The sequence below is a fragment of the Ciconia boyciana genome, chromosome 22, assembly GCF_034638445.1.
Source record: "Ciconia boyciana chromosome 22, ASM3463844v1, whole genome shotgun sequence".
NCBI classification, from domain to species: Eukaryota; Metazoa; Chordata; class Aves; order Ciconiiformes; family Ciconiidae; genus Ciconia; species Ciconia boyciana.
Genome location: NC_132955.1, coordinates 1,136,157 through 1,158,895, shown reverse-complemented (window position 1 = coordinate 1,158,895; position 22,739 = coordinate 1,136,157). Strand labels below are relative to the sequence as shown.

General features: G+C 40.6%; 2 protein-coding genes and 1 long non-coding RNA gene across 5 annotated transcripts in view; 1 reads left to right on the top strand and 2 right to left on the bottom strand.

The window, feature by feature from the left end:
- The window catches only part of LOC140662557 (uncharacterized), a 129,713-nt gene that overhangs the window by 49,683 nt on the left and 57,291 nt on the right, over positions 1-22,739 (top strand). The window lies entirely within an intron of this gene.
- On the bottom strand, positions 3,030-8,876 carry LOC140662534 (keratin, type I cytoskeletal 19-like). The gene is made up of 8 exons (XM_072886053.1): positions 8,328-8,876; positions 7,540-7,622; positions 6,436-6,592; positions 5,785-5,946; positions 4,912-5,037; positions 4,551-4,771; positions 3,645-3,670; positions 3,030-3,142 (listed from the first exon to the last, which is right to left on the bottom strand). Exons 1-8 carry the CDS (start codon positions 8,874-8,876, stop codon positions 3,063-3,065), a joined length of 1,404 nt encoding a protein of 467 aa, XP_072742154.1. The 3' UTR covers positions 3,030-3,062.
- LOC140662543 (keratin, type I cytoskeletal 19) lies at positions 14,635-19,999 on the bottom strand. The gene is made up of 8 exons (XM_072886065.1): positions 19,550-19,999; positions 17,749-17,831; positions 17,248-17,404; positions 16,827-16,988; positions 16,549-16,674; positions 16,200-16,420; positions 15,334-15,362; positions 14,635-14,799 (listed from the first exon to the last, which is right to left on the bottom strand). The coding sequence occupies exons 1-8, from the start codon at positions 19,997-19,999 to the stop codon at positions 14,768-14,770; spliced, it is 1,260 nt and encodes a 419-aa protein (XP_072742166.1). The 3' UTR covers positions 14,635-14,767.

The following is a 22,739-nucleotide window of genomic DNA, read 5'->3' as shown; positions in this document are numbered from 1 at the left end:
TCTCAAAAGTTCCAGTAACCTTCTGTTGAACTTCTTCCATCAAATATAGAATGGGCAAGTCTGGCTTCTGCAAAGATTTTCTTACTCCTCATGCAGGTAAGTAGGTGGTGAATAGTGAAGCGTTCCCATGCCAACTGTGGGGTTTACCTGGCATTTAGAGTAGTTCTAGATGTGACGGAGAGATGGGATAGAGGAAGAAGATTTGGGAAGGGGTGGCAAGCTGGTGGAGCATGGGCTCTCTCAGTAATGGTGCAGCTACTTTTCCGTACAGCAGTTGAAGGCTCAGCTGTTTAACAGGATCTTACTTAGCACTGTTAGTCGTTCGGAATGGTGGGCTTGGAGAGGCTGTACACACCAGAGTTAACACTACCCTGGAAGGAACCTGAAGGAATCTTTTTTCTCTGTTTGTCTCATTTGAAATTTTTCAGAAATAAAGAATTGCTGTGCCTCCTCCTCTCCTGGGATGCCTCCTGGGCCTCGTGCTCTGAACAGGGCAGGGTTTGAGCTCCTCCTCGTGGCTCTGTGTCAGCTCTGCTCAGCACCTGTTGATTTCCTTTTTACCAGTTACGTTTCCATGAAGTACATGTTCCTTCTTATTCCTCGTACACTTCATTGTATAGAAATGCTACACTTCTAATTGTTTGGGGAAGTTAATCATTGATGATACGGTTTTCCAATAAGTACAAGGTATGGCTATCACAAAATATTCTGATAACAGCTACTCCTAATAGCTACAGTCTAGTATCAGCCCTGCTGCTTGAGCGTGAGAAGAGCCTGAAGCACCAGACAAAAAAGGAAGGCCTAACTTAAAAAAAAAACCCAAACTGTAATAGAACCAATGATATCGTGCTGTTCAGTTCATCTCACCAGAGGTTAATTTCCGACTGAATTTTCTAGCCTGGCAGTTCAGCAAGCTAATGTTCTATGAAATACTACATTGAAATATAGATGCATACATATGTACATAATATTACATGAAATAAAATGAATCCTTTGTTTCACGTGAAATTACTCAGTGAGATTCACAACTTGGCTGGCAGTGAGGCTGACAGTTTGTGAGACAGAATAGCCGCTGTCTTACTCCCTGACAGTTTCACGGAATATCACGCCATCATGAAAAACAGAATTGTATTTTTTCTGGTAAGTAATACAAACCAAAGGTGATCTGGCTTATAGGAAGTGTTTCCTCTGAAGCTCAGCCTTTGCAAACTGGATGCCACACAGTTTGAGGATCCATGGAAAAGACCAAAAAACTTACTTCAAAACCAGACACAGCTCTCTTTTGTCAGGCTGGCACTATGGGACTTGGTTTTAGTCGACTATGGAATCCACAGATTAGAGAATGAAAGCAATGCTCGAGTAAGAAAATAAACCATTGTCAGCAGATGGCACCATGAGATGGTGACTCCTCTGCATCACACAAACTGTGCTCCGTAAGCTGGGGAGCTGCTAGGCAGGCCCAAGCCAGCAGGAACTGGGGGATGCGTAGTCCCGAGTTGCTTTATTTGGGGATCATACTTGTTTTACTGAACTGGAACATGAAAAGCAAACTGAACTGAATTTACAGGCTGCAGTTTAAGTATAGGCAGAATATTTCAACACCTACATTGTACAGGTAAATATCCTGCGACCATGGCTTGTTGATTCAACTCCTCCATCTGAAATGCAAAAGGATAGCTGCCTTTGGTGGTAGAATTTCTCTCTCTTGCTGTCTGAGCGATACACATAATAGTCACCTGATTTCTGAATCAGGAAAAAATATCATTTGTATTGTTCAGTTTTTCTTTTCTGGTAGATTGTGATGCTGCTTTGCTGAAGTTTGCAAGACCTCTTCTCAGTTCTTTCCAGTGAGAATACCAGCAGTACGTATGTTTCTTAACAGTGGTATACCAATGATCCTGCAGCCTCGTTCATGGCTAAACTGTGGGGCTGGTGCTAACAGTGGAGATATATTTTTTTTTAAATATTGGAAAATAGAAGACAGAAAAATAGTGGCTCTGAGGAGGTTGGAAGGAAAATAAAATACCTATTTCTAGAAATGATAATAATTTTTGTAGATACTATTATGTGGATTGAAATACCCAGCGATGAGGCTAACAACAAATTTTCCAAACAGGTTATGTTAGCAAAATACAGCATTTATGTAAATGTTTTATATGCTTCTGAAGTTGGGGTTTACTAGCCTCTTAAATCTTTATAAGCATCTCTTCTCAGTCACACTAGTGTAGATTTGCAGACTAACTTCCTGCTGCGAAAAGGCAGTGTTGCTAATACAACAGCTACAGTAATGACACGGGCTGGGGAGTTTCTTCCGTATGTATGAGAACCAAAATAGTCACAGCAAACTCGGCTTGAACAGGTCATTTCACTGGGACCTTGCCTAGTGCTTCCTCAAGAGCTAAGGGAATTGGCCTTTTTGCTGAAGGAAGTGCAGGAACTTAAATGTATATATGGAAAAATATTTTTTTTTTCAGAGGTGCATTTTGTTCGTGCATGAATTGTAGTCATGTTGTGCACTTTGAATTCAGAACAAAGACCTTAAGGATTTTTTGCATTATCTTCTCAGTTTTTTGCCGCTATTAGCTTCAGATTCCTGGGAGAATCTAATGGCACTTTATATCTGTCCATCATCATCTTTATTAGTAGTATTAAAGTTATTATTGTTATTGTTGTTGTTATCCACTGAGCATCTCTTGTTTTGGGTTACAGGAAGCACTGTGTTAGGGAGGGTGTGTGGTCATGTGTATGGCAATGCGGTACAAAAAAACAACAGTAGACTGGACATACTTGCACAAGCAGAACAGAAACTTTATTGTGTTCTGTAAGGAAACTGTATACCTACTGACAGAAAACAAGCTTGTCATCCCTGACCCATAGAGCCAAATGATCATGTAAAAAGGGAGAGCAAATTTAAGGAAAGACATCAAGCTGTGGCACATTCTTGGATTACATTCTTGTGATTTGGCGAAAGCAAAAGGATATTTCTCTTAGCATTAGCCAATGTGTAGGCTGCTGTGGCTTTATATGGTGTCATATGCAAGAGGGGATTCAGTATTTCTTTATCAGAATCTCCTTTCACGAGTAGGAGCAGGTTTTACATCATCTTCCACGGTCGTGCGAACTCTTACAATGCTCAGAGATGCTGGTGTAGGAGAAAAAAAAAAATCAACTAGGGGAAAAAAAAAGCACTGCTAACACACTGAAGAGCTGTGCGATGGGGTTTGTTTTGTTTCCTCACAAGATTTTTTTCACATATCAAAGGTGGAACTGCCGTTCTGTCTTATCTTCTCTCCCTACTGGCCTACATCCAGTAAATCTTAAGAGTGCACATCACACGTCGGATTTGATGTGTCTTGTATGTTGTGTGAATCAGCAGAGGAACTTAGGAATCTTTGGGAGATTTTGGTATGTTAGAACCCCATGAGGAGTTAATGCAATCATTTTGCCAAGCTACTGGTTTCAAAAGTGCACATAAAATAAGAGAAAGTGTTATATTTTTGTCTCTAAATAATAAAGAATGTGTTAATTGCAGAGAGAGTGGAATCTGTGGTAGTAAGAAGAAATCCTAAGCAGAAAAGATAGGTTTATTTAATCCTGTTTTGTCAATTCATTTCAGCCCCTCTTTAAATCAAAATTTTTCTTACCTTCCTTAGGGTTCACTCCTGACATCCTGTAGAAAAGAAGAAATATTTGATTAATGACCATCACTGACCCTGTCCACTGAAACCATTGATCCATTTAGGAACCTCTGCATGTGAATAGCTATGATTTCACACCGGTTCTTTCAATAGCAATGATTTCACACCGGTGTGTTCAATAAGAACACACCTCTTCTCAGGTGTGTTCTTATTAGTGTTATTGTTAAGGTGCTTTCTGCTTTGAAGGCCACTCCTATGTACTTGATAGGAAATATGAACAGTAGTCAGACCAGTTCTTGGTCCTGATGTATCTCTATATGCTTCTCCTCTTCTCAAAATGTCATAATCTAGAAAAAATACAAGGAGCTGATTCCTCCTCAGAAGTCAAAAGTAATGCCATGTGCAGATCAGATATGAGAAATGGGCACTAAAATGGAGATTCTACTAAAGTAAGCTGTGGTCTGTACCAAGTTCTTTCCTAGTTGGGAGTACTGGTGTATGATGATGCATATTTTCACCTCTGTGCACAAGTGTAGAAAACACACAGGTAAAGGAGTAATGAGAACAGGTTTTTATAGGTTATTTCAGGCTGAAGGCTATTATTCCAGTCAACAAGAAGAGTATGTAAGACATACATACGGTGCCTGGTGCCTTCTACAATTCATTGTAGTCAAAATGGCTGCATTTGTGTTTTCAAATCATCAGCACAATTGATCGGGAGATTTAACTTCAGTTGTAGCAATGCCTGGGATTTTGCTGGGCATCTGCTTTGCCAGTACTCAAAAGGCTGCCTATGCAGTGAATGTAATTTAGTAATCTGGAGTCAGTTTAGCAACCACAAATTGCAGCTTTACAACGTGTCATGTTATTAACCTTATCTAATCATCACAGGATTTGTATATAGTAACGTACTGAGAGTCCTGGCCCTCCAGCAACTGGCGGTATGTGGCGATTTCCTGCTCCAGGCGACTTTTGATGTCCATGAGCATCCTGTACTCCTGGTTCTGACGCTCCATGTCGCATCGAAGTTCACTCAATTGCTCCTCAACGCTGGTGATGAGGTTCTGAATCTGTGCTAGCTGTGCGCAGTACCGTCCTTCTGTATCTCGCAAGCTGGCTTCCAGTCCAGCTTTCTAAAGCAGAATAACATCAGAATAGGTTAGCATGCAGGTTTGTCTCCCACAGCGGGAGTCTAAGGAGAGGCAAGATAGAGAGGGAGGAAGGGGAGGGTGTACTAGTAGTGACTTGTGATGTGCTTGGGACAGCTCCATACCATGCTGAGCTGCGACTGGAGCTCAATCTCCAGGCCCTGGACCGTGCGTCTCAGTTCTGTGATCTCCGATTTGCCGGTCTGTATCTGTTCTGTATGGGTGGCTACTTCGCGGTTCAGCTCATCAGTCTGAAAGAAAAAAACAACTGTAAAATCACATACACATTGTATAAAAAAATTTTCAATTATTTTGAGAAAGGGAGGGCCCATTGTTGTGGTTTAGCCCCAGTCAGCAATTAAGTACCACACAGCCGCTCGCTCACCCCTCCCCCCTGGTGGGAGGGGGGAGAGAATCGGAAGAGCAAAAGTAAGAAAACTCGTGGGTTGAGATAAGAAAAGTTTAATGATTGGAACAATAATAATAATAATAATAATAATAATAATAATAATAATAATACTAATTTGTAATGAGAAGGAAAACAACAAGAGAGCAAGAGAGGAACAAAACCCAGGGAAAAAAAAAAGTGATACAACCGCTCACCTGACGGACTGACGCCCAGCCCGTCCCCAAACAGCAATTGCTGCCCCCCGGCCAACTCCCCCAGTTTCTATACTGAGCATGATGCCCTATGGTATGGAATAGCCCTTTGGCCAGTTTGGATCAACTATCTTGGCTGTGCCCCCTCCCAGTTTCTTGTGCAGCTGGCAGAGCATGGGAAGCTGAAAAGCCCTTGCCTACTGTAAGCACTACTTAGCAACAACTAAAACATCAGTGTGTTACCACATTATTCTCATACTAAATCGAAAACACAGCACTGTACCAGCTACTAGGAAGAAAATTAACTCTCCCAGCCGAAACCAGGACACCCATCCCATCTGCTGGGGCAGTAATAATGAGGCAATGCATCAGTTTGCTGGTTTTCAGCGTAACTATACCTGAGTGAAGAACCAGGCCTCAGCATCTCTACGGTTCTTCTCAGCCAGAGCTTCATACTGTTCCCTCATCTCAGAGAGAATTCTGGTCAGGTCGATGCCAGGAGCAGCATCCACTTCCACGTTGACTGTTCCACTTAGTTGATTTGAATACTCTTTCATTTCCTGCATGGGCAGAAGGCAGAGGGCACAAAAAAGATTAGGCTCTCTCTTCTCATGTGCTTTCTGCCATCAGCAATCCATGCAGTGGTACGCAGTACTTCTATTATCAAGTATCATAGGTGGAAGACATATAAAATCGTTTATCAACTTTTATCTCTTATCGCACATGCTTTTCTGCTCTGTGTAGACTCACACACAACACACATATTTACATGTGACTTACATGTATGTTTCTTTTACTTGGCTTAACTATCTCAGTGACCTGTTGTGTGCTTATGAATGTCACACTGAAACTAATAGGTCTGAGCAGTTTGGCATCAGAGAAATGCTCCTCAGGACACACTTATGATTCTTTTAATATTACAGTTTTCTTCTTATTAAGCTGTAATGTTGTCATTCTGGTTTTTTTTGTTTGGATTTCCCCATCCCTGCCCGAGAGGCATAAATTCCAAAGGAAAGTAATTTCCTGTCTGCACTGGTACGGAGTCTCACCTCCTCATGGTTCTTCTTTAGATAAGCCAGCTCCTCCTTCAGTGTTTCAATCTGCATCTCCAGGTCAGCTCTGGACAGAGTCAGCTCATCCAGGACTCTGCGCAGGCCGTTGATGTCGGACTCTACACTCTGGCGCAGGAACAACTCATTCTCATATCTGCAGTTTAAAAAAGAAACAAGCACTGGAATGTGTACGAGTTTGTATTCAGTAGAGCTATAAAATGATGACACTTTAAATTGAATGTAGGAGGAACAGTGGACTATAAATGAAAACATATATCTTGAAAAGAAGTGTAAAGGCAGTAAAGGTCTTTTTTTCCCACATCTCACTATGACATATGAAAGGACATGCATTGCCATCTAATTTTATTCTTGAGGAGTACATGGCATTTCGCTTTGCAGAACCTAATAATGATTATCGGCATCAATAGAAAAGTTGTCACACAGGACAGTCCATTTGCAGTGTCCTCTCAATTTGGTGTGAAAAAAGCACAGATTGCCCAGTTCTGCCTAGGACACTAGAGAAGAAAGTAGAAACCCGCAGGTACATCACTGCAAGATAAATCAGTTGCGCAAGTATCTTTGTCATCTTTTCAGCACTGTCTGATGTACTGCTGAGTCCATGAGCTGAATAAGCCCCAAATTACTCTTTGTATTTCTTTTCTAAATTTCAGACTCTCTGAGAGAGAACTACTGCAATCAAACAGCGATCTCTTCACGCCACTCTGTTCCTTTTAAGTGAAAATCCCAACCTATTCCTGTCGTCTTTTCCGCTGTGATTTAGGCTAGTAAAAATAGTTAAGAGCATCACTACAAAATTAAGACCTGAACTATAATTTATTACAGAAACAGCTCAGTGATCTGGATACTGTGTTCTATCAGGTTTATATTCTGAACTGATACTTCATCACATTGATTCAGGTTGCCAGGGTTTTTTTCATCAGAAGTTATCAAGGAAAAATACCGCTCCATAATTTTGAAACGTGTCCTTCAGTGACTGAAGAAGTTTATTTTCTAGATAAAAAGTAATACTAAACTTCAGAAAACTGTTTTGAGAGAGAGAGACAAGGAGAGAGAAGACAAATGTGCTCCAGGTAGACTTACTTCAGTCTGAAGTCATCCGCAGCCAGCCTGGCATTGTCAATCTCCAGAATGACTCTGGAATTATCAATAGTAGCTGCAAGGATCTGGCAATTAAGAAATGCAGAAAAAGGTTCCTGTGAGTAATGGTGAAATATCATGCTCCTGAGTACATAGTAGGTAGTTATGGAGGCTGTAAATCATCAAAGAAGGTAGAAAAAAATGGCCCTCTGTTGTGATGTCACTGGTTAAACATGCTTTTGGGATTGCAATAGCCATTTCAATTTGTTATGTTGCTCTTTGGTCACACTGTAATTCTTACAGCTTTTATAGAGAAAAACCAAAAATGCTAAGCTCTTTTCCACATACCATATGCAAACCAGAGAGCCGAGATACCTTTGTGTAAAACAAATCAGAAACATAATTAGAAAATACATTTGTACAACACCTGATCTTATCTGTAGCCAGGAGAATGATTTTTTCAGCCTTTGGGGCCTACCTATCACATTTTTTACTATTTGATTACTGAATAAATATTTTGATAACTCTAAACACATTTTGCCATGTTTCGCTAACTTTCAGTGCAATCCTTTTAATTTCAACAAACGTCACATTTTTAGGATAACATATTTGCTTTTTAAATTAAGAAAAAGCTACTCTTTTCTGCTAGAATTCTCATAACCACAAGATATTTGGGTTTGGGGTTTTCAATATTTATTTTGTAATTATTTCAGTTTATTTTAAAGAAATTGAATATGCAGTTCCACAATTCTAATGCATTGTTACAACTCCTCTACATATGGATGTCATACCTTGTCTCGGAGATCTTCAGTTATCTTGTAATAATTACTGTAGTCCCGGGCTGGGCTGGTGGGAGCTTGCTTCTGATACCAGTCTCGGATTTTAACTTCTAAATCCGAATTTGCCTCTTCCAGTGCTCGTACCTTGTCCAGGTACGAAGCCAGACGGTCATTCAGGTTCTGCATAGTTATCTTTTCATTTCCAGAGAGAAGGCCATCACCACCACCAAAGCCACCACCAACTTCAAAACCTCCACCAAAGCCAGCTCCTCCACCAAAGCCAAAGCCACAAGCTGCGCCACCACCAAAGCCACTGTAGCCTCCTCCATAACCACTGCCAAAACCAGAACACAAGCCACCACCATATCCACCTCCTACAGAGGAGACATACCTAGCCGAAGAGATGGAGACACCCCTGCCACCAGATCCTCCATGTATGCTTGGAGCTCGGCAGGTTCCTCCTGTTCGGATGGAGGAAAGGCGAGAGCTGCTGCTTCTCCCACCCCCAAAGCCACCACCATAGGTAGTAGAAGAGGAGCTCTGCAGGAAGGAAGTAGTCATAGCTGCAGCAGAAGAAAGCGCTAATGTCAGTTACTCAGCTTGGTGTAGAAGAGGAAAGTATGTGCCTTCGCTGCCCCGGTGCTTCTCTTATATCCTCAAGACAGGGTGTTAGGAGACAAACCCAACCTGCAGCCCTCCCACCAAAAATCCTCCTCCCTAGAGGTGAGGCCAATTATGATGACATTCCTCACAGAGAGAGCTGGCTGTGCATCTCAGGGGCTAGGGCTTGGGGTTTCTTTTTTAATTAAACAAAAGGGATGATTCAGATGAGTGTTTTTTCTTCAGGCTATAGTTCTGAAACTTGGAACTTCCCTGACATTTAAGAATGGAAAAACAAAGTGAGTTCAACCACACCCACTTACCCATTTACAGCAATCACCATGGTTATTTTAAGAACATCATCTTTTTCTAAAAATGAAGTTTAAGTAAAAATCTCCTTTCATTCAAAAATGTGCAATCATCCGTTCATCTCACCATTATTTCTTCTTTTCTATCCATATTTTTTCCCATTAAAATTTGGAATTGAATTTGATATGTTCTTATCCCTGTTCTTTGCTTGGAACTAATATTTAGATTTTGGAGTCTGAATTTTTAGTACAAAAAGCACATCATCATACCATTGCATGAGGAGCAGTTAGCATCCATCAATGTACAAGGAGGAGTGGGCGTAGTTAATTTACTAATGCTTGTGAAATAGTCAAGAAAGGTAATACAAGATTGAAATAATTCAATTAAAAGAAGAAATGCGGGAGGGCTAAGTTCCGGTTACTTTTGGAAAATGTAAATAAATTGGGTTTAAGAGGGAACTGTTCAGATAGCAATTAATGTGTTTAACGCCAATATGCACTATGAAATGAAGTAATTCTTGAAAATAAGATTTGAGGAGGACTTAGAAGAGTCATCTTAATCCTTCATTTAAAGCGGGAGTCTAAAACTCCAGTATTTTTCGAATCTAGTAATCTGTTAGTGGAATTCGAAAGGCAGTAATTCAGTAATACAGCTCTGTTCAACACTGTATAATTATGGGAAACCAGATTTGGGAGATTTTTAAGGAAATATTAACTGCTTGTTTACCCTGCTGGGGTGTGTCACTGGGGTTAATGTGTGCATGGAGAGCGTGGCAACGGTGTGGAGCTTGAAGAGAGAGTCCTGTTCTCTTGGCACAACAAGGTGACATTCTTCAGATGAAAGCCACAAGCTGCAGTTGAAGAAGTAGGGGTATGGTAAGACAATAAATTGGTACCGAGGAGCATAATGGTTTAAGGAAACTGAGGGTTGAGAGGAGGGAGAAAAGCAGGGATGAAGTGAAGAGGGGAGGAACTTTCTCTGTCTCTAGTTCAGAAACACCAAAATCATTTTAAAATAAAACTTTGAAATAAAGAAGAAAAGCGATACATTTGCTAACAACATAATAAGGAGAGCATTGTTTTTACCACAGTTTTTGACAGTACCTACCAACAGAAAATAACCTTAGAATTCAGGATAGGTGATTTTGGATAAACTGAGGCTCATACCAGTTGTTGGAATAAACTGAGGGGTTTTCTGAAATTTACAGTTGAGACTTTAATGCAGCCTCAGGGAAATGCACAGCCTTTTTACTAGGAAAGATAGGTACTTGGGAGGAAAGAAACAACAAAAATCTAGCTGTGAAATGCAGCTCAACAGCCTGGTCCTGAGAACGTCCACTCATTCTTCAGCTGATTAGAAAAGCCAGGGTGTTTCGCAGTTGTGGAAACATGTTTCAGACTGAACCTGGACCTTTGCCACAGCAGTTCAGTTTTGCTGTTGGGCAGATTAATGGTTCTGCGTAGCTTGCCAAATCTGTGTATCTCCAAGAGTTAATATCTCAGGAAACAAGTTTAGACAAACTCTCTTAAACATAAAGAAGTTTCTTTAAGACCCTTGTAATGTAAATATCCTGAAGTGTGCATGCTGCTACGATCTGTCTAACTCTGAGTGATCCCACAGTAAGCAAGATCAAATTCCACTTAAAAAGAAGTCTAGCAAAATCACTTCTAGAAAACACCATAAACTTTAACAGGAAACTTAGGGGATTTTTCATTCAGTCTTCCTTCACTCGGTCTTTATAACTCCTTTGGAAGCTTGCTGGTGAAATACACTTTGCTGCTTTTTCAAGTGCCCTGTGCGTTATTCTAGATTGTTATCAGATGAACACGTATAAAAACCAGGTAGCAGATATAAAGCTGTTTCTTTCCTGTAGCATATTTACCATTGGGAAAAATAAAAATAAATCAAGCAGCCAATACAGATTATGTCCTATAACATAATTCAGAAAACCGTAGTGGTGGGGATTCCGAGGCTTTTTCAATTTTCTGTTAACCGTCAAACTCAGATCCTTAGGGTGTGTCCCCCATGATCACAAGCTTGTAAATGCAGGGTGCAGCATTTGCGGACCCAAGGCTTATCCCTGCCTTCATCTTCGCTATTTCTTCTTTCATATTAAACAACTACTTCTAAACGGTTCCTAATATTTTACTAGAAATTGTCAGTATTATTTTCAAACCAAAGGAGAATCCAAGGAAAGGTGCCTCAACGAAGCACTGTGAAGTTTGGAGGTGGTCGGTTATGGATCATTTATTTGCAGCTTGCTTCAGTTGCTGTGCTTCACGGGTATTTTCCTAAAGAGAAAAAAGCTTCACTTTTGAGAGCTTTCTCATGAACACTGGCTCTTCAGGTGAGAGAGGAATGGTAAATATGTCTGTACCTCTGCACTGAGAGCGGACTGCTGGCAAATGCTTGTGTGTATTCAGAATTCACTCACTCATGGTATTTATTCATATAGATATTGTCGTTTTATTACTGTCTCCAGATTGAAGACTTCTGTATCAAAACCTAAATGCATTATATAATTATATAATAGACTAGTAAGGCAAAGCTTGCTTTGCTGAAAAATTATATACAATTTGGTACTTCATTAATAAAAGTTTAGAAATCAAAAGTGTTTTGATGGATCTAATTTCATATCTGAATTTGAACAAGTATGTGAAAATCATCTGTCTTTAGCTCAGTTCTAGAACTAGGTATAATTCTACATACAGTCATAGCCTTCTTTTCAATTATTATGTCTGAATTTTAACTATGTTCTATGTATAATTTTTAAAAAATTCAGTTACATTTCTCTACATTCATGAGGTTTGGAATGCTTCCAGATTAATCACCTCTTAGGACTTTAAAAAAACATCTCAAATCGGTGCTATCTCTGTACCGGTAGAGATCTGTGTTGCTCTAAATGAAGAGCATTCTTCGTTTAGCTCTTTTCTGCAGCTGGAATGTGAACTTCAATCTACAAAATTTTCTCCTTGAAGCCTATCACCTGCTGAAGTAAAAAAAAAAAGCTATCTCAAGCTTATGCCTTTATTCTGTTCTCCCTGTCTTCACCCTAAGATTTCTTATCCAATGTCTTGACACAGTTTCATCCTTTGCACAGGTCTCAGCATTGTCCTTGTGGTGCATAAGCTCCTTGGTTTGTCACGCTTCCACAGAGCTTTCCTGGAAGACACTCCCTGACCTGTCTGTGCTGTGCAAACTCTTTTATTACTTCTGTTATGGGATTAAAGGAGTTGACACTCTTGAGCCCCTCTTTCAGGGGGACAGAGAGTTCCATTCAAGAAGCAGCTCATTTGTCATCTGTCTTTGCTGATAAAACCATCACTCAGACATTGCATACCTTTAGAAAACACTTTGTTTCTGAACCAAACTCTAAAATTATAGTCTCAGAGTGATTTTATATTAAACATTTCACCAGAAATCCTTCATTACCCTACAAATATGTGACAAAATCAATAAAATGATAAACTAAAATTCAAATTAGGCTATAAACCCAAGAAGTCTAGCCTTTTCAAGATTCTTTCAAGTTTCTGAAGTCCCCAATTTCTTTAGCAGGGTTTATGAATTCATTCAGTTCTTGTCACTTTTAACTTCTTAAACACTTTTAAACTGTTAGCCTTTTAAACATCTTTTTTTCTAAACATGCATTTCATTCAGTCTTTGAAAATAAAACTTTTTGGTCAAAATATACATTTGCAAAGTGTCCTTATAGTTTGCATTCTTGGAGCACGAGAATTTCTTGTCAGACTTTGACATTTGCAGCTATGCAACACAAGAAATCGGCACCAGTAATCTCATACTCTGGCTGGTTTTGTCACAAGAACTTGCTCTCAGGGAATGGGATCTGTTAAGATTAAAAAACAGACCTGGAGTAACTGTTTGTAGGGAATAAATTTGGTACAAAGCATTTATTAGAAAGTGTGTCAGCACTCAGGAACAGCCTGTACTGAAGCATTTAATGCACAAGAGCTTTTTCTCCTTGCTCTTCCAAAAGCAGACACTGTATAAATGGGTGAGCTTCTGAAGAACCACTTGCATCTCGTGTATGCCAGTGCTTTTCAGGCCACTGCTCCCTTTCGATTCTGCGCTTGTTTCCACCAGAGCACCTTAGTCCCCCTGTTCTTCCCATCTTGTCCTCTTCTCTGTATCTCTTTGCTGATTCTTATGTTTCATGACTGTTTTTCTTTCCTGTCATATTTTTTCCCTGTCATAGTGAAGCCACTGCCTAATGCTATCATGCTAGATTTCCAGAGGCTGAGCTGAGATTGTCTGTGTCAGTACTTAACAATTGATGTTGACAGCTCACCTGAGTCCCTACTGGACCAAACCCAAGCACCAGCGTCTCTTGAGTCGAAGGGGATTGCCCAACCTCAATAGAGAGGTCCATAGCTTTGGGATGCTCCTTGCTATGTGAACACTCCATTGATCTGTTATGAACATGTAGTTATGAACAAGAGTGAAATAATTATTCCCTCCGAAGTCCAAGGAAAGAAGTGCTGAAGGACTGATGATGTCTCCCCGAAACTCTGTGGGAGTGCAGTATTGGGGTACTTTTAGTCTGGGCATACTGTTGTTTCAATTTCACCCTCAGCTGACAAGCTAACTATGTGCCTTTGGTAACAGGGGGAGGTGGGAGTGTGCTAGGCTATGGCCATGATTTTGTTTTAGCACAAACCCTGAAAAGTTTCCTTGGCTGTAAGCTTGCAGAGGGATGGGTGGAAATGAAATTACTGATTTCTGGGGGCCTGAACTAAAAGTGATTACATTTAGAATTTCAGCTAGGACAGTATCCTTCCAATGGCATGAGAATGAAGGTAGCTAAAATCAGTGCTAAAGGTTTGTTACCTCTGTATGAACTGGGAAAGTAAGTGAAGAAATCTCACAACTGTTTCTCACTACTATTTGTTTCTGTGGGAGTTATCTTCAAGCCATTTTAACAGCTCTATGTTTTACTGGGAGACAAAACATCTCCCAGCTCTTGCTTCTTACAAGAATCACTTAACTTCTCACTGTTAACTGCTCTTCAGAGTGCACAGCCGTTGTAGTTGGAAAGGTAAGTGACTCTTGTATTCCCCACTCTGAGGGGCTGAGGATGCTGTTGCCTCCATATTCAGAGCTCCTGCCAGCAAGAGGAGCTAGGAGAAATCAGAGATGGAGCTCATGCCACCCACCCACAGATGCTGTGAGCATTAACCTGTCGGGGAGGCTGGCTGGCTATTTCCTGCCTGATTAAAGCCAATCTTCAGTAACAATATCCCAATAACCCCAAAGAAGCTAAGATTGCAAGAAGAAAATCATCTTTAATATTAGAGTAGATACAGCAATTCAGTACATGAAAGAACTAGAAGTAATTGAAAAGCTAACCCAATTCACAAATTAATCACCACCAAATGGATTAATCCACCTAAACTTTGTGTGGCCAAGAATTTTCTGTGCTTTAAGATAGTAATTTCCAGCAGTTTAGAGTGATCCTCTCTGTTTCAATTCCTGTGTTTTGTCTGCTTTTTCTTGTGTTGAAAATGACATTTGGAGGACTTTCAGTACTATTTTCCATCTGCCAGCTTGTCTCTTTTGTCTACAATAACATAGAGAGAAAGAACAGCAATTACTTAAGAATAACATGTGAGACCACTCTGCAGTGGGCGTTGAGCTTAGTTTATGTCTCGCCTCTCATTCCCTTCTCTCAGAAGTTTTCTTCTTCATAGCATTGATTTGAATCATACATCACTTTTACAATACAGCTGACCTTTAAAAGCTCAAGGCAAGTTTTACTTGCATGTTCATACAATTCCCCTGAGCTAGCCAAGCTTAAATTTCTTGTATCCTTTCATCTGGGCGAATGATTAAGCATTTTGTGCTTTTCTTAGCCTTCATTTTAGCATAGGCTGAGATTTTTTCCTGATGTCTAACATCTTTTAATGACTGAAATTTGTTAAACTCTAGCCAGAGTCATCATTTGTTACTTATTAGACTTTTTTCTGTGACACAAATCAGTGCAGCAGCCCAGTCTCTAGAATGGACACAGCTACCATAATGCCTGTGTATTTCCTGTTGGAAAAGAAAACTTCTTTGACTCCTAAAGGTTTCCTGAAGGAGAAGGAATTCTTACCGGCAGTTCCAGAAAGGGAGCCAAACATCCTGTAGAACAAAGAGAGAACAGTTGAAAGGAGAGGTAACATGTCAAATGCTGCATGAGATGAACATTATGGTGTGTGGAGCATGAGCTGTATGAAAGTAAATTCTCTATCAGGTAAATTTTGTATACAGTCAGAGAAGAGATGGTCATCTCCTTGCTCTCCCTCTCAGCTCAGGAGAGGGAACTGTTGTGGGAAATATATTTTTAAGCAACTGCCATGGGAAAAGACAATTACGGAAAAGAAGGAATAGAGGAAATTAAAACCTTTCAACCCCTACCTCATCTTTTTGTTCCGGGCTATGAGATATTTTCCTCTGTGAGGCTATGTGTGCAATGACAGATAGCTGTGCTCCCACGTGGGAGGTCCACTTAATGGCTGTCTGAAAATAGCTAGCTTGTCTGCCTTCACTTCTCTTGAGAATATTTTCTTCTACATTGATTCCTATGAGGCAAGAGCTGTTTAACTGGTAACAGGAAGTTGATGGGAATTTGGTGTTAATCCTTATATTCTATAAAACATTACTAACTGCACTATGTTTCCTGAATGTCAAGCAGCTAATGATTAGTTATCACTTTAACTGTTAGCTGCATTTAATCTCTTGTACTGCTTGTCAGTTTGCCTTTTTGTTTAGAAACTCTTTGAGGTACTCAATGTAAATGGGAATTGTAACATTTCTAGCTCCACCATGGTCCAGAAAAATTAATTTGTTAAAAATTTTAGAACCCCAGGAGTATTTGAAGTTGTGTTTACTGTGGTGCTGTGGCAAATTAGCACCATGGCATGGTCAAACTTCATGAGGCTAAGTGAAAAGGTTTCTGCAGTGAGCAGAGTTGCTTACTGGGACTCCTGGCCTTCCAGGAGTTGTCGGTAAGTAGCGATCTCTTGCTCCAGTCGAGTCTTGATATCCATGAGCATCTTGTATTCGCTGTTCTGGCGCTCCATATCAGCTCGGAGCTCAGCCAGCTGTGCCTCGAGGCTGCCAATCAGCTCCTGCATCTGCACCAGCTGGGCGCTGTAACGCTGCTCTGTGTCTACCAGGGTGCCTTCCAGCGCGGCTTTCTGAGAGTGGAGAGGTTGGAGGGGAAACCACAGAAAGGTTGCTGCCAGATGCAGGACTCCTTGTAGGGAGGGGAATATGTACCCATTTCCGGGGGGGGGTGGTTGATGCAGTGCAAGTTTTAACGTACCATGTTGAGCTGGGACTGAAGTTCTATTTCCAGCCCTTGCAAGGTGCGTCTCAGGTCAGTGATTTCGGACTTGCTGCTCTGCAGTTCTTCAGTATTGACAGCTACTTCACGGTTCAGCTCTTCAGTCTGAGACAGGGAAAACATTACATGAGAAATATGGGGTCTCTAAGTAGAGGTCATAAGGCTTTCACAGCAGTTTTCTGTGTGTTTTAATAATTATTTTGTTTCTTTCATGGATTTTTTTGCTTAGTATTTGTATAGTATGGAATTTTTTCTACCTTGTTGTGGAACCAGGCCTCAGCATCCTTCCTGTTCTTCTCAGCCATGTGTTCATACTGGTCTCTCATATCAGCCAGGATCTTGGACAGGTCAATGCCTGGAGCAGAGTCCAGTTCAACACTGACTTGGCCAGCTACTTGCCCGCCCAGGGCACTCATTTCCTATGTGGACATGGCAAAGGAAGACAAAAGAGGGTACAATTATAAACTGAAAACATCATGAACCTTCCGTTCTTTCTTCAAGGGCTAAGGTCTGACTGACTCCCCTTAAATACTTTCAGGGGGTATCTTTAGTTTCCCAGTCTACACAGAAATCTTTTCTTCACTGTTGGAGAGCCCAGGGCAATCCTGAGGGACTCCACATTTCCACACCCTCTTTTTCTAATGTCACTTTCAAACATGTTTCTTGGGGTTCTTTTACCTCCTCATGGTTTTTCTTTAGGTAGGCCAGCTCCTCCTTTAAGTTTTCAATCTGCAGCTCCAGGTCTGTTCTAGCCAGGGTGAGCTCATCCAGGACCCTGCGCAGGCCATTGATGTCAGCCTCCACGCTCATGCGAAGAGCTTGCTCTGTTTCAAACCTTAAAAAAGCAAAACAAAACTATTCAGGTTAGTTGATTAAGCCAGCCCACTGTGAAACACATTATTTGCTATAAATGTGTCTGGTTTTGTAGGATTTGTGATGTAACAAATGTTATCCAGCGTTAAACTTTTCTCCACATATTTTACATGATATAAAATTTTCCGTGGTGCAGATGGTGCTTTCAGCAAATACATAAAGGGCTGAACTTCAACGACAGCATCAAACTAGTGGTCATACAGAGAGTTTATAGGCATTCCTTTCTTTTTTCACAGCCACTGCCCTTTGGCTCAACAAGGGTTTTTGCCTGCTCAAGAGACTTTTTTCCTTTCGGAAATTACTCACTTGGTTTTGAAGTCATCGGCAGCCAGCCTGGCATTGTCAATCTGCAGGACAACCTTCGAGTTGTCGATAGTGGCATCAAGGATCTACAAACAATGAGAGTTCATTGCTGAGGCTGAAACAACTATGTTATCTTCTTTCCTGATCTGAAGATAAAAGAGTTAAGATTCTAGTTCATCTGCAGCTACACCAAATAAGTGTATTTTATTTGGTCTCAGTAGGAAAGTATCAATGATCTGTAGAAAATATGTAGCCCAGATTTATCACAGTACTTTTGCCATGATTGTCAGTTGTGGATAGGTCCTCTTACTCTTGTCTGGCATTTGAAGTGGCTTTTAGCTAGAAGTCCCACAGTGAGACAAAACTACGTGCTGTGTTGGAGGACTTTGGTGAGCCAGGGGGTAGGTGATGTTTTAGGACTGAGGCAAGAAACCTATTTCCTGTAGAGATGCAAAGGAAGCAAAGTCTGCAGACCCCTCTTTGCAGAATTTGTTCTCATTACTCATTTTCTTAACAGTGGGAAGTGATCACAAGGGCTGTATGATTTTAAAATAAATGACACATTTGTGTTTTGTAACCAATATGGGTTCATGTTGCATTTGTATCGTCTTTGAACACATTTTTATTTCCTAGAATATCCAGGATAGTGTTTATTGATTCTTCTAATGCATCATGAAAGCCCCTAAAGGAAATTTTGTTTATTCAGAAGTAATCCCTGTTCATTTTTACCTAGAAAGCATGTATTTTTTGCCTGCTGCTTTTAAAACTCAAAAGGTCATCCACAAAAACAGCTGGGACAACATTTTCTCTCCCCTAACTAAGGGGAGTAAAAGACAGGAGGGAAAAGAATACTAAAAGGAGAAAATCTAATTGCCAGTTCTGCCTTTACTGGAGCTCAGTTTTTGAAATCAGTAGAGAATGTGAATGGGTTGAAGCAAGGAGAAAGTAAACTGCGTGGGAGCGGTCGTGAACCCCAAGCTGAACTGTGAAAACTAAACCTCAAGTTTTCTTTCATTTATTTACATAGTTTAATCAGCTACTACCGATGTTTTCCGGGGTGTGTATCATCTCAAAGTAATCTGTTATCAGGTACCCATGGGCTATTGGGGCAAATCCTGCATTTATATATGGGATTGATTACTTCATGTCTGCTACTTCCTTTTTCCATAAGCCAAATGTTTCAGCACTCTTATTTCAATTCCAAGCTTAAGTAAGTGAAAAGTGAAAGAAAAATAAATGTATGGTGATGAAATCTTGAGCTGCTATCTTCACATTTACAAAATCATACTTAACCAATTTTTGTTTTTACTGTTAAAGCAGTGTGTATGTGACTCTGAAGTTTTTCAAACTATATGGCAGGTAACAGACTACAGAGATAGGCAGGTTGCTGTCATTGTTTGGCTCTCTTTATATTTATCGGTATATATATAGCCATATATCTATTAACTGGTCATATATGTGTATATGACCAGCATGTGTGTATATATATGTGTGTGTGTGTGTGCACACGTGTATATATGCTTTGTTAAAAGCAAGCATCATCAGAGAATTAGGTACTAAGGCATCTCAGACTGACTGTTTTGTACATTCTCTTAGCTAACACTTTAAAAAGTAGATAATTCCATACTGATAATTTTCTTTATCCACCCTGCCCGATCATTACATATTCATTTCTTCTTCCTCTCCTTTTCATAAACTGCAATTCCTTCTGGGTGTTTTTCTTGTGAAGTTTTTCTCTTTGGGTTTTTATGCTTCCTTCTTAAGTGCAAATCTAAGATGATTTTTAATAAATATTGACACCTACCTTGTCTCGAAGGTCTTCGATAGTCTTGTAATAAGGGCTGTAGTCCCGAGCTGGGCCTGGTCCTTGCTTTTGGTACCAGTCTCGGATTTTAGTTTCAAGATCAGAGTTTGCCTCTTCCAGTGCACGCACTTTGTCCAGGTAAGATGCAAGGCGTTCGTTCAGGCTTTGCATAGTTGCCTTTTCATTTCCTGAGAGGAGGCCATCACCGCTACCCAGACCACCACCATAACCACCACTAAAGCTGCTGCTAAAACTACTTCCATATCCACCACCCAGGCCACCTCCTAGGCCAGAAGAGACAAATCTAGCAGAAGAGACTGACACACCCCTGCCACCGGATCCCCCATGGATGCTTGGAGCCCTAAAGCAACCTCCACCTAAAGGGACCGAGGAGGTACCAGGTCCCCCTGCCACAGAAGAGGTAATTTTCCTGAAGCTGTAACTGGCCATGGTAAGAAATACCAAGGACCTAACCCAAGCTGCAGCTCACACAGTTTGTGATCCTGAGGCAGGAGTGGGTGCTCCTTTCCCCCACCCCACCTCTTTTATGCCTGTGACAATGGGAGTTGTCTCCAGAATGTGTTATCTGAGACCCGTGGAATTTATCAGCCTTAAGGCTTCTGCCAACACGGCAATTCCTGTTATTGGTCAGTTGCTATGAAGTGGGCTGTGTTTCTTTCCCAAATACCTTCACACACAGGAGCTGGTTCCCTCCCACTGACCGTTGCCTCTTGAAGCAAAAGGTGGGATTCAGAGGAGGTGTCACCCTCCTGAGAGACACATTCATAAATCTAGTTATAGTTTACCTATATGGAAACAAAAGGGCTGGGAGCGCACAGCCCTGCTGCAGCCGATGCTATGTCCATAGCAAAGTCACATGACAACTTTCTTCATGTAATCTCAGGAAAGAGTTTTAATACAGAGTGATTAAGTTAGTAACTGGTAGACTGAGAACAGAGCTTGAAAGGAGCCCAAATGGTGAACAATATGTGTGGACCTTGACAAAGCAGGTTCCCACCCCCCTGCTTTCCTTATTTCCCTTGAGAAAAATTCTTCTTTCAGAAGTAACGTTTTCACTGTTTCTTTCTTTGCTCTCAGTTCCTTTTGGGCTGACAGTAGAAGAGAGGGTCTGACAGAGAACATGTCTCGCCTCAAAGAGTCTGGTTTTCTACAGAAACAAGAATCCTTTTCAAGGAACTGTAGCTGTATTTGTAGCAGAGATAAGCGTTAAACTTCCCTGAGTACCTGGGGAGTGAGCAACAACAGAAACAAGTGCCTGATTACACATTTAGTCCTTTCATTGCTACTGAAAGAGAGAAGTAAACAGAAGAAACATAATCACTTAGTCTTCTGGTCTTTGAGATTCATGAAAATATTATTTCTAAAATGTTTAAGTCCTCTCTTATCCAAGATGCATTTTCAAAAGCAATGTTGCTTTTGTTACTGCAAGCTCCTCCATGAACATCCCTAACATATGAATGGATACTTACATCTTTTCTTCCATTCACTTTCTTTCACTTGCCACCCCTCACTCCCTCCAAGCCTCTGGGACTCCCCAGGAGAACTGCTTTAAAGAAAGAGGGAGTAAGCTGGCCTACCAGCATTTGCAGCTTTAAGGGAGCAACCAGGCCTGGGCAGAAGTTCTGCCACCTGCAAGTGCTTCCACTAAACAGAACCTTTGGAGCACAAGATGCATGCTGTGACATTTCAATGAGAAATCCATTTAATAGCAAAATAAAGAATTAAAGATAAGCCAAATTAAATGCATACTCTGTGTGAGGGCCTGTCTAGTCTTTCTATACCAATAAAAAATGCATCAGGTATTTTAGACCACGCATTAGTGCTGTACTCACTTTATACAGAGAGGAATGTCAAACTGCAGGGCAAATACAGGGAGGGTAAAAGGACAAATATGCAAACTGGAAGCTGGCCAAGGCACCTGTATCAACAGCCCCATTGGTCTGTATCTAATTACAAGGCTGTATCAGAAAGAGGAATTCTGCAATGACTCAGGTACAGAATATAACATGTGATATATATAATATATGTACCATACGATACCTGACTGTGATGCTGTAGCCTAGGGGAATCACAGCTAAGTTAGTTTCTTTCTGTAGAGACTACTGCATTCACACAACTCTCCAACTTGCACAGTAAAACTGTACAGCCTTTCCTAAGAGATACGGACGACACTTCTGTCTGCCAGACATGCTGGTCATTCCTGCTGTAGATCTGAATGTCCTGTTCAGCCTTGGGTAGGAAAAACCTGCCCAGCAGGTAACTGTTCCAAGTCCTGTGGATGGGTGAAATAGTAGTATCAGAAAGTTACTGTCTGCCTGCAGACAAAAAGAAAGCTACAGAAGAACAGTTATTTTATTGTTAAATACTGAAGTCCATAGTTAGAGCATAAAGAACATAAGTCTTCACTGAACAGAAATGCAGGAAGCTTAAAGGAGAACAAATACCAGTGTATACTGATTTGTCTCCTGCTGCAAGGAGAGAGGAACATTGTTCCCTCCAGGTACTCCTTCATCATTCCCTAGACTCCCATGTCAGGTCCTGAAAGCAGTGTATTTTGGGGTTTAGCAAAATAAAATGCACATTTATGATGTTGCATAATATTTTATGATCCAGTTAATGAAAATTGTGGTCTAGGAGACCTCTACATTCCCTCTGAAACCCCTTGAGTAAAAGCAGCAATCATCATACGTTATACTGTTAGAATATTGATAATGTACTGCAAGCATGTTAGGTTTGCTTCAGCGTACGGGGAAGATTTCCCAAAGGATTAATTGCAATTCTTCATGGCAGTCTGGAAGTACATCTGAAAGTGCCAGGAGAGGAAAAGCTTGGGAGATAATTTCAAATGGAGTAACTATTAAACTTTTTTATACCACCAAATATATCATAAGCTTCTAGTAGCAAATCAGTCCCTCGTGCAGCATTTTTACTAAAACTGCATTCTAAGTTTCCAGAAAAATTTTTATTTTCTTTTAACTTTACATCTCTCTTTTCCCTCAATGGCTGCATGTGTTTGTTTTTGTTGGGACTGCCTTAAGGTGATAACGTGTACTTAGATGCTTGGAAAAGCCTTTAGTATGGCAAAGTATTTGCTCAAGAAAGAAGGTACTTTTATCATTCTGCATAGGTCTTTTTTTCTCCTGCTACAATAAACTTAATTTATTGTACG

Coding starts and splice junctions, on each gene's coding strand:
- LOC140662534 (XM_072886053.1), bottom strand. CDS start 8,876: ATGACTACTTCCTTCCTGCAGAGCTCCTCTTCTACTACCTATGGTGGT. Junction 7,623..8,327: donor CTGAAGATCTCCGAGACAAG/GTATGACATCCA, acceptor CTTAATTGCCAG/ATCCTTGCAGCTACTATTGA. Junction 5,038..5,784: donor AGGCCTGGTTCTTCACTCAG/GTATAGTTACGC, acceptor TTTTTCTTTCAG/ACTGATGAGCTGAACCGCGA.
- LOC140662543 (XM_072886065.1), bottom strand. CDS start 19,999: ATGGCCAGTTACAGCTTCAGGAAAATTACCTCTTCTGTGGCAGGGGGA. Junction 16,675..16,826: donor AGGCCTGGTTCCACAACAAG/GTAGAAAAAATT, acceptor TCCCTGTCTCAG/ACTGAAGAGCTGAACCGTGA. Junction 16,421..16,548: donor TTCAGTCCCAGCTCAACATG/GTACGTTAAAAC, acceptor CTCCACTCTCAG/AAAGCCGCGCTGGAAGGCAC.